Here is an 11,131-nt window from a genome sequence, read left to right as displayed (position 1 = left end):
AGGTCGCGGGCCTCCCAGGTAGTCGACTGTGGTTCGTGTCCCGGACCCGGTGGCTTAAAACTCACGCCGGGCATGTGTGCGTGCATGCCCAAGATCCCGAGAGGAGAATGGAGTAGAAGGGATTGCAGCGTGGCCATCCCCCCTGGGGGGGGTGATTTCTCGCTTTCTGTCTGTCTCTTTCTGTCTGTCTAGCGAGCACACGCGCCCTATAGTGAAAACCTCTCAAAAAAAAAGTCAACCCAATATTAATAACATAATAACTATGAATACTGATTAAGAGGAACAATTTTCTAGTGTTTCATAGCAGAATATTTTGGATATGTCTAATTATATGGCAGCAAGGAGGAAGTTTACTCACAATTGACTTTAAGGTCTTAAAAATAAACTAACTTATTAATTCATCTCTTCAGCCTGGTCAGCCTGAGGCATGCTGGGCACCTGTGTAAATGCCCAAGATTCAATGGGCTGGAGAAAAGGGATTGTGGTGTGACCAGACCATGTTGAGGGTGCTTATCTCTTATATGTGTATGCACATGTTCTATTAAGAATAAAGGAAAAATAAAATAATAAACAGGTTCCCAAGGAAGATATACATAGTTATGTTAAGTAACTGTTTTGGTGTTGAACTATGCACAGAAAATAAGGACTATTTATTAAAAGTAAAAGCAAACAAAAATCTTAAACCAAGTTTCCCCGTGGTATCTATGACATGCCTCTAAGATAATTTCCAACAATGTGGCACTGAGTGACTCTGGGTGTGTAAGACAGCACAGCTTAGTAACCAGATTTGTGCTGGACTTATAACCTATCACTTTCAGGATTCTTCCTAGTTCTGTTGACTAAAACAGAATTAATAGTGTGGAGATTCTTCTTCTACTTCTAATTCAATACATTTCAAGGTGAATGGAATCACATTAGGAGTCCATTCTACTTCTATTAATATTCTTTTATGAAACTGGACTTTTGAGAATGACTATAATAACAAGAAACTCCAAAGTCTCAGAAATTATACTGAGTTTTACTCTGTATTTCAATATCTTACTAAGGTCTCTAAACTGGTCAACTTCTAAGACCAAAATACATACAGTTCTGGGGAGGAATGAGAGAATAGTGTTTTAGAAACGTGGGCTCAAACCTCACCTGTGCCACTGACTAGTGGTGTAAATTAGGCAACACCCTTGCTTGCCTACATGTCCCCCTCCATCAAGGGGACAATGTGCCTTTATACCACCATAATAATTGTCATCGAATCAAACGAGATCCACAGAGAGTACTCACAGCATTTTAAGTTAAAATATAATACATTTTAACGTAAAATATAAAATTTTACGTTAAAATATAATACACTATATTTACAGTTCTACTCTTAGCACTCTTTGAATGTAGAAAAGGTATTTTTGAACTTTATAGTTCTCATGGCAGAACTGCCTGATTTCAAGATGGCATACTCTGTATTCCTTATTTTATGCCTTTCTTGTTTTCCTTATTTTAAGAAAGGTTTTCTCTCATGGAGTACTAATGATGATAGTGGTTAATATTAAGAGTCTTTATCTGGAAAAAATCCTAAATCTAGATTCCTTATGTCATTTACCAAAATATTTTTTTAGATTTTACTAGTTTTTGAAATTCCAAATTTGGAAACTTCTTATATTAAAAAAATCAATACTCTGGGTTTTTGTTTTTGTTGTTATTGTTGTTGTTATTTTAACAGCAGATGGTATGAGAAATCCAGGCCCTATGAGAGAATGAGAATCTGTGTTATGATAACCCTTAAATATTTCCTAGCTTTCTACAGTCCTAGCATTTTTCAACATTAATGAATTTTTGGAAATCCTTCAAGTCTGCTGTAATGATACCTTTTATATTTTCAGCTATGCACCAAGAATGAAGGAAGGTTACAAGGCCTAGGAAAAGATATCTTAGAAGTCAAGAAATAGAAAAGGCAGCAATAGGTCAGCTGAAATAGAGCCTAAGAAAAATGAGCTGCAAGTTCAACTAGGAGCAAGAGTGGAGATTCCAGGACCAAGAAGAGAAATGGAAAGGAAACACACAACGCTGAACTGGAGAAACAGAGATGATCTGGGACCAGCAGTTAGCATAATGGCTATGTCATTAGACTCCCATGTAGTCGACCGCTGTTCAAGTCCCCGACCTGGTGGCTTAAACTCACGCCGGGCGCTTGTGCGTGCGTGCCCAAGATCCCAAGAGGAGAATGGAGGAGAAGGGATTGTGGTGTGGCCATCCCCCCTGGGGGGTGATTTCTCGCTTTCTGTCTCTCTGTCTCTCTCTCTCTCTGTCTGGCGAGTGCACGCGCCCTATAACAAAAACCTCTCCAAAAAAAAAAAAAAAAGAAAGAAAGAAACAGGGATGATCTGAGTTTATCTGTTGCCCTTATTGATTCCTAAGAAATCCCCTGAGATTTAAGCTCTGAAGGCCTGCCTTTCTCACCATCTCCCTAGGGATGGAAGAAGAATCTGTAAATTACTTGAGCCCTTCCAAGCGGCTAGGATCCTTTGGCAGGTGACCTAACTGGACGAGTAAGGCAGGGACTGTTACAGAGAACTTTACACCTAGAAGGCAGGTCTGGCTTTGTTAGACTATAAATCATACACAAAAAAGGCTTTTGGAGGGGAATAAGTTTGATTTCTTTCAAGCATTTCTAAAGATCAACTGGCTGTTCATTTTCTTAACTTTTTAATATTCTCCATAAATATACCCTAGCAGGAAAGAGAGAAAAATAAAGATGAGAGTACAACTATATATATTGTATTATTTCAATACATTCTAAAGACACACAATACCTCACTCCACTTAACCCATCTTGCCTCCCTGTATTGGTAGAATCACTTCTCCACAGTTAACAAAGGCTCAGATTTTTGACTAGCGATACCACTGACTAGCAATCTGAATAAAGCTTCTCTTTGAGGTCTGAAAAAGTATCCCTGTCTTTAAGTGCATTAATCAGTATCCCAGGTGCCTCAGGCACCACTTAGCATTGACATTAAGGGTCAGGGCACAGAGGTGTGTTGGAGGAGGTTGAGCGTTCATGCTGATCATGAATTCTGAGGGACAGATGGACCTCTGCGTGTGTGGGTAGAGTAACTTAAGCTAACTGCCATGTAGGACCAACTCTATAGAGCTCAATGTCCCTTAAACGTTTAGGCTCCATAGGTAAGAATATTTTTAGAAGTCTAAAAGCCAATCCTTTGTCTCGGAAACATTAGAGTTAGGAGTTAGCTCAGTTGTGACTTTGCATATGAAGTAACTGAGAACTGCTCAAAATCACACAATAAAAAGTGACAGACATGGATTCTAGTTCTGATTTGACAATGACTCAGCACATTTTTTTTTAAATAATGACCATATGTTCTTTTTTTAGATTTATTTCATTTTATTTACTGCTATTATTTTTAGATTTGCTACAGGGCATGTGTGTGTGTAAGAGAGAGCAAGAGAGAGAGAACAAGTTGCCAGATCTGTGACTCAATCTGCAGTCAGCCAGGTCAAGTGAGAGTCTATCCTCTTTTTTTTTTTTTGAGAGGTTTTCGCTATAGGGCATGTGTGCTCGCCAGAGAGACAGAGAGAGACAGAGAGACAGAAAGGGAGAAATCACCCCCCAGGGGGGAAGGTCACGCTGCAATCCCTTCTCCTCCATTCTCCTTTTGGGATCTTGGGCACGCATGCACACGCGCCCGGCGTGAGTTCTAAGCCACTGGGTCCGTGATGCGAACTGCGGTTAACTACATGAGAATCCAGCGACATAGCCATTACGCTAACTGCTGGTCCCCCTGAGTCTATCCTCTTGATCACCACCTGGCCCCAGTGAAACCAGATATCTGGATACTTAGACTAAAAAGACTAAGTCTTTTATTTTTATTTATTGATTTATTTTACAGGTTTTCTGTTTTGTTTTGTTTGATTTCTTATAGGGTACATACACTCACCATAGAGACAAAGAGAGACAGAAAGTGAGAAATTATCTCCCAGGTGGGATGGTCATGCTGCAGTTCCCTCTCCTCCATTCTCCTCTTGGGATTTTGGGCATGCATTCACACATGCTAGGCATGAGTTTTAAGTTGCTGGGTCTGAGACTTGAACCGTAGTTGACTACATGGGAGTCCAGCAAAATAAACATCATTCCATCTGCTGGTCCCAAGACAGAGTCTTTTAAATCAGCATAATCTTGGCAAATCTGAAGCTTATCAGTTGTAAATAACCTAGTCTCATTCAGGCAGAAAGAACTGAGTAGACAGCAAGAGATGGAATGATTCCAGTTAAAACCCTGTTTCAGGACTGTTTCTTAGAAAGAATATCTTCTGAGGCTCAATACAGGAATATCACAGTCTCCCTGGCCCCAGTGGTCTCATGGGAACAAGAGCCTAGAGTAGCCTGAGAGTGTACGGAAGGTGTCTACTGGACCCAACAGTACACGGCTGCCCCTGTGGAGTTAGGTCTACCCTGCCGAGGAAGCGTGATCCTAATATCACCACAGACCAGTTGTCCTTAAAGAATGGGTTCTTTTAGATGTACTTGTTTACAGGTAAGACTACTTTTTGGTTCTCTTTTGGATATCATAGACTTCTAGAGTGGGAGAGATTTTTGGTTGATATCAGTTAAACCACCATTTACTCCATAAAGAAATCCTTCTATAATATCCCTGAAGATGATCATCTATTATAGTACCTAGATAAATGCTTCTTATAAAGCATGGTCAGTACCTTGGTGTGAAAACGTTCATTATTAAAAAATTCTGCTTCTATGTATGCCTCCAAAATAACCTTGTAAGGTAATATGACATGAGGTATCCTCTATGGGATGAAAGAAAGCTTTGTGAGGAGCTGAAGACTTAAGACTTTTTAGACTTAGCAGTGTTAGCAAAGTACATCTAGGTCTTTGCATATGCTTTTCTTTCCTTTCCTGTTTTATCCTCTTTTCCTTTCTTTTCTTTTCTGCCTATGTCTTGTTTCAGACAGATTCCACCAAATTCACTTTTGTGCCATTTCCCATGAGAATCCCATCTGACTTCCTAGACACAATTCCATTTAGCCATTTCAGTTTAAATTCTATTGGTTACCTCCATGTTTCCAAAAGAAAAAATTGCTTATAACATATATTTCTTTAAATTCTATTTTGTTTTCAGAATTGCCTCTGCTTCCTTGACAATAGCTTTTCTCTGTGTTTTAATCTCTCTCTGTAATGTACAGGTTTTGCTAAACTATGTGGCAACTTGTAGCTATCCATTCAGATTTAAGAATAATGCAGGAGAAAGGCCGGCAGGGTGTCATGTACAAGAGCAAAGCCTTTTAACTAAATGGCTTGGGTTAGAGGAACAAACCTGAACTGTTCCCCAGATGGCACACTGTGAAGGGCTATGCTACGAGGGTCAACAATCAAACTAGCTCATCTAGTTTCCCCAGAAGAGTAGCTCGATTTCTTTTTGTTTGCTTTTCTTTTTGTTTTTAGTTTTGTTATAGGGCGAATGTGCTTGTCAGATAGAGACAGAGAGAAAGAGAGATAAAAGGAAGGAAAGTGAGAAATCACCTCCCTCCGACAAGGGGGTACGCCATGCTATAGTCCCTTATAATCCCTTTACCTCCACTAAACCCTCAGGATTCTGGGCACACACACACACACACACGTCCATCCAGTGTGTTCTTTAAGCTGCCGGTCCTGGACTAGAACCATGCAATCGGGCTATGAGGGATCCAGCCACTTAACCTCTGCGCCACCTACTGGCCCAACTGATTCCATTTCTTCAGAGAAGAACCTCTCTCTGTGACTGGTGCTAAGCACTCTCCTGGAAGCTGTTTTGTGCAGGGGTGGGCATGCTGATTGGGGGCATCTTCATTCCTATTCTCAGACTCTGTTCTCAGTCCCATCTGTTGTCACCACCCTAAGGTCTGCATTTCCTGGGCTCTGCTCCGTAGATCTGTTCTCTTTTGAGCAGTTGGTTCTTTCACACAGTGCTACTGCGCTGTGGTGGAGCTTTTTGTGGGTGGCATCCTTGCAAACACAACTCCAGGAGGTGCCATTCGCACAGAATAGGATGTGACAGGTACCCCTGGAATCTCACAGCACACAGCTGTGTCCTCTGAGGTGATCTGAAGGGCTACTTCATTCCTCCATCAAAGCCTTCCACTGGCTTTCTGTTATCCAGAAATGTGAAAACAACCTTTACCTTTGATTTTCTCTCCCATTTTCTTTATCACTATGGGACTGTCTTTCTGTTGTTGTTCCTTTTAATAGGGCCCCAGGGGGAAAAGGAGATTAAGGTATGGGCTGTGTTTGTGAACTTTAACCTGAAGCACAGAGCTCACACGGTTAATGGGGATGTTGTTCTGCTTTGTTTTGTCTGGGATAGTTATAGGTGACTCAGACAGCAATTTAAAAATAGCAATGCCTCTATGGCAGAGGGTGCGATTAGTTTTGTTGTCTCCATGATTCAAATTAACTGGAAATCTGAAATATTTCTACTTATTTTGTGTCAAGTAAATAGCAATTTAGATAAAAATTTTATAAATATATGGCCTTTCAAATGGCATTCTTTTTTTTTTTTAATATCCTATGTAGTTGCTTTTCACAAAAGCATTAGGAAGAAGAGTTTTGAAATAGTAGAATTTTCAATTTCAGCTGACTGCCTGCATTCAGCACTGTAACAGCTTAATGGGAAACTCTCTAAAGACTCGTTGGCCCATGCAAAATGAAAAATAACTTTCCCACCATGTGTTCAGTGACAATGATTATATGCCACACATCATCTCGATCTGACAGCCAGCTGGGGAGATACAGCATGAACTTCAGTGTTCTGGTCTCTGTAGAGAATGACTGAGATTTTCTCTGCTAAATATTTGAGTAATGCAAACCTCTTCCTACTTCAGATGTTTTATTTTATATCCAGGAAGGTACTATATAAATAAAAAAATATGCATTTAAAGAGAAAGTGTTCAAAATGGTCTCCAAACTAGGATATACAAATACGAGTTTTGTCTGCCTCTTCAGAACACTTAGACTAAGTGTATCTTTAACTGGTAAATAGTGATGGTCTACTATGTACCCACTACTACTTTTTTTAAAAATTAATTATTTTTTGGAGAGGTTTTTGCTATAGGGCACGTGCGCTCGCCAGACAGACAGAGACAGAGACAGAGACAGAAAGCGAGAAATCATCCCCCGGGGGGTCGGCCCGGCCGCAATCCCTTCTCCTCCATTCTCCTCTCAGGATTTTGGGCACACATGCACACGTGCCCGGCGTGAGTTTAAGCCACCGGGTCCATGACTCAAACCGCAGTCGACTACGTAGAAGTCCAGCGACATAGCCGTTACGCCAACTGCTGGTCCCCCCCACTACTACTTTTATACGAAGCTGTTGAGTTCTATGCTATGCTCCCTCTTGGCTATAGAGGAAACTCAAACTTCAGAGAGGTGAAGGGTCTTATTTAACTTTTTTTTTTAAAAAAAAGAGATATTAATTTAATTTTACTTATTCATTCATTTATTTTAATTTGACCAGAGAGAGAGAGAGAGAGAGAGAGAGAGAGAAAGTGAGAAAGCAAGCCACCAGGTCTGGACTTGAACCATGGTTGGCCATGTGGGAGTGTCTAATGCCTTAAATAACATGCTACCTGCTGGTCCCTGGGTCTTGCTTAACATTAACAACAAGGATGGCAGAGGCCAGGATTCTTTGACTCTACAGTTTTCTGCTTTTGCAGAGAATACATAATTTTTTATACTGCATTATGCACTATAGATAAACTACCTTCTTTTTAAAAAAAATTTTGGGGGGGAGGGAGGGAGGGATAGAGGGTGAGAGGGAGGGAAAGTGAAAATACATTCCACATGAGGATGGTCAGGCTGCAATCTTTTCTCCTTTTCTCCCTCCTTTTGGGACTTTGGGCAGGTATGCACATGTCTGGTGGATTTTTCAAGCCACTGGGTCTTAACACTTAAACCAAGCAGTCAGTCACATGGGATCTAGCTGCCTTATTCACCAGGCCATTGACTGGCCCACGGACTACTTTATAGCACTTGGAATAATGAAGCACTATAACATGGATCATATAGTTTGTTTATGTATTGTTTTGTTTACAGAAAGGGAGTCACTCTTGTGTTTTGAAGTCAGAGTAAAAGTCTTTACATTTGGGCTTTATCTAATCAGAGAACTAGAATTGGTGATTATGTCTGTCATTGAGTTCATTTAACTCATGTGGAAAACAGAAAATGCAAAAAAAATGCTTTTTAGCAAATTACTAATAAGCTTAACTGATGAGAGGAAAGAAAAAGGTTTACAAATCACTTTAGAAAGAAATACCATTATTTATTATAGCTGGAAGAACTCTCCTTTGTGCTAATGACCAAACTGTGGAATGATAGTCATGGGATCTCTGCCAAGGGAGGCCTTCATAAGAAACAATAAGGAGAGGCAGAAATGAGAGTCAAGATCAGTCCCCAGGCTCTCACCTCCACCACAAACAAAGCATCAGCCTCACAGCAGGTGCAGAGAGCTCCAGAATCATCCCAAACTGTATATTGTTGATTTTATTCAATGATTTCTAATATTAGAGTCGATTCTAGTTCATTATCATTTTTTCACCCTAGGGAATCTCTACTCTGTATAACTTAGCCTAAAAGTGGTTTTGAATGGAGTGACCGACCAGTTGTCTCCAGTTCAATAAAATCTTTTCCTACACTGTAGGGGACTGAACTGTGCAGTGGAGTCAGACTGGATTTCAAATTCAGCCTGAGCTACTTTCTCTCTGAGTGTCCTTGGGAAAATTACTTTACCTTTCTGAGAATCAAGATTTAGAGAAAAGGATACTCACCTCATAGGATTACTTTAGGAGGAAAATCAGATAAGACAGAAAAATGGATGTATAAATAGGTAATAAGTAGGTAGATAGATAAGAATCTGGCAACTAATAAATATTTGGTAACTGGATTCTTTTCTCTTCCCTTAAAGGAACATCCATGAATTTACACTGTCAAAGATTCACAGAATTCTCAGCTCAAGATTATGTACTCTCTGAGACCACTCTGACCTGCTCTTCTCTCTCTGGTGCTCATTCTCAGCCAAGCATTCCTCCTGGGTCCTATACTAATTCCTTATGGGGAGCAGCAGATGGCGTAATGGTTATATCACTGGACTCCAACATAGCTGACTGCAGTTCAAGATCCAGACCCAGGAGCTTAAAACTTATGTCAGGGGTGTGTGTGTGTGTGTGTGTGTGTGTGTGTGTGTGCGTGCCCAAAACTCCTAAGAGGAGAATGAATGGGAAGAGATTGCAGCATGGCCATCCCCCCAGGGAGTGATTTTTTTTGCATTTTGTCTCTCCGGCCATCCCCCCAGGGAGTGATTTTTTTTTCATTTTGTCTCTCTAGTGAACACACGTATCCTGTACATCTCTCTCTAAAAAAAAACCCTTATAAATATCTCATACAAAGCATAAGGCTTAACTGTATTTTAAGTATGTGTTTTTATTTCTCTCACTCAGTCTTGACAGTGAGTCTTCTGAAGTGAAAGGAGAGATTATATTTGACTTGTTAAATCTAATATCTGGCATGATGCTTACCATAGAACATAGACTTTACAGATATTTGCTGACTGAAATAAATAAAAGACAAATAGGCAGGAAAAAAAGTGTGTGTGTGTGTGTGTGTGTGTGTGTGTGTGTGTATGGAGAATATAAAAAAAGAAAACTGAACAGTTTAGTTTGAGAGCAGCACTGTACAAGTATCTTACCCTTCCAAGGAGATGGCCCGTTGGAGGGTCACTGAAGGCTGCCTGGTTGCAGTGCTGTGTTGAGAATGACTGCAAGAAAAGAGAGAAAAAAACAAATATGACTATAACATGGATCATTTATGTAAAATATCTTTGCATATTCTAATCAGTATTACTGTCAAGAAAAAAACAATCTTGAAAGAAATACAACAGAGATGAAATCTTTGGCGATCAGCAGAACCATCCAAAAAATATACAGCACTCTATTAGATAAGAGGTTAATATTTCCTTATAATTTTATTTCAATGGGACCAGCAGATGGTGTAATGGTTACATCACGGGACTCCCACATAGTCGACTGTGGTTCAAGTCTTGGCTCTGGCGGCTTGAAACACACACCAGGTGCATGTGTGTGTGTGCCCAAAGTCCCGAGAGGAGAACAGAGAAGAAGAGACTGCAGCGTGGCCATCCCCCTAGGGGGTAATTTCTTGCTTTCTGTCTCTCTAGTGAGTGCACACCTCCTTAGCAAAAATAACTTTAAAATTTTTTTATTTCAATAGACATTATTTAAATAATTGCTTTAAATAACAGGCAGATATGAAAAGAATTGCTTTAAATAATAGGCAGATATGAAAAGACTCACATATATTTGGAAAGGTAATTTTCTCCATTAGAATGAGATAATAGAGAATAAAAACTTAAATTTCTTTTTAAAATTTATTTATTTATTCTATAATGGAGGGAGAGAGAGACAGAGAGACAGAGACAGTTACAGCACCTCCTAACAACATCCTGACACCACGATCTTTCCCCAGCCTTAGCCAGCCTACATCACAGGCACATGTGTGCCCAGAGTACTCAGGGACATTTCCAGATACAAACCCATAACCTTCTCATGTAAGTCTGCCTTGCAGCGTTGTGTTTTACCTCTGCACCACCATTTAGTCTTGTAAATGTCATTATGATGCAATGTATTATTTTTTAAACTGGAGTACCTTGTCTGTAAATCAGAGCAGCATTTGATTACCCTAGTTTATTAGTTCAAATTTAAAACACTTGTAAAATTAATCAACAACAACTCAGTTCTTTGATGAACATCAAAACTTGAAAAATGGTACATCTAGTTGCATATCAATCTTAGAATTCAATGTAATTCCACATTTTGTTTTGGTTGTATGTAGTAAAAAATTATTATTTTGTAGATAAACAGTTGAAATACAAACAATTATACATAAGTTCTTTAGAACTTGTACTGGCTAAGTAATTTTTCTAAGTGTTTTATATTTTCTATAAAAAATATATGTATATATACACATATACACACACACACTTTTTTTTCCTTTGAGAGATTTTTGGTATAGGATGTATGAATTCATGAGAGAGAGAGAGAGAGAGAGAGAGAGGGAGGGAGGGAGG

General features: G+C 39.6%; 1 protein-coding gene across 11 annotated transcripts in view; it reads right to left on the bottom strand.

Annotated features, from left to right (window-relative positions):
- Nucleotides 1–11,131, bottom strand: part of DLG2 (discs large MAGUK scaffold protein 2) — a 1,612,020-nt gene that overhangs the window by 404,833 nt on the left and 1,196,056 nt on the right. For all 11 annotated transcript variants that reach the window (XM_006144952.3, XM_006144955.3, XM_006144956.1 and 8 more), the window contains one exon: nucleotides 9,737–9,805. In XM_006144952.3, coding sequence (XP_006145014.1) covers nucleotides 9,737–9,805 — 69 coding nt within the window. The remainder of the gene's footprint in view (nucleotides 1–9,736; nucleotides 9,806–11,131) is intronic.

This window comes from Tupaia chinensis, unplaced genomic scaffold, assembly GCF_000334495.1.
Source record: "Tupaia chinensis unplaced genomic scaffold, TupChi_1.0 Scaffold000139_1, whole genome shotgun sequence".
Lineage (NCBI taxonomy): Eukaryota > Metazoa > Chordata > Mammalia > Scandentia > Tupaiidae > Tupaia > Tupaia belangeri.
The sequence above is the reverse complement of the archived record's forward strand: the minus strand, read 5'-3'. Positions and strand labels throughout refer to the sequence as shown.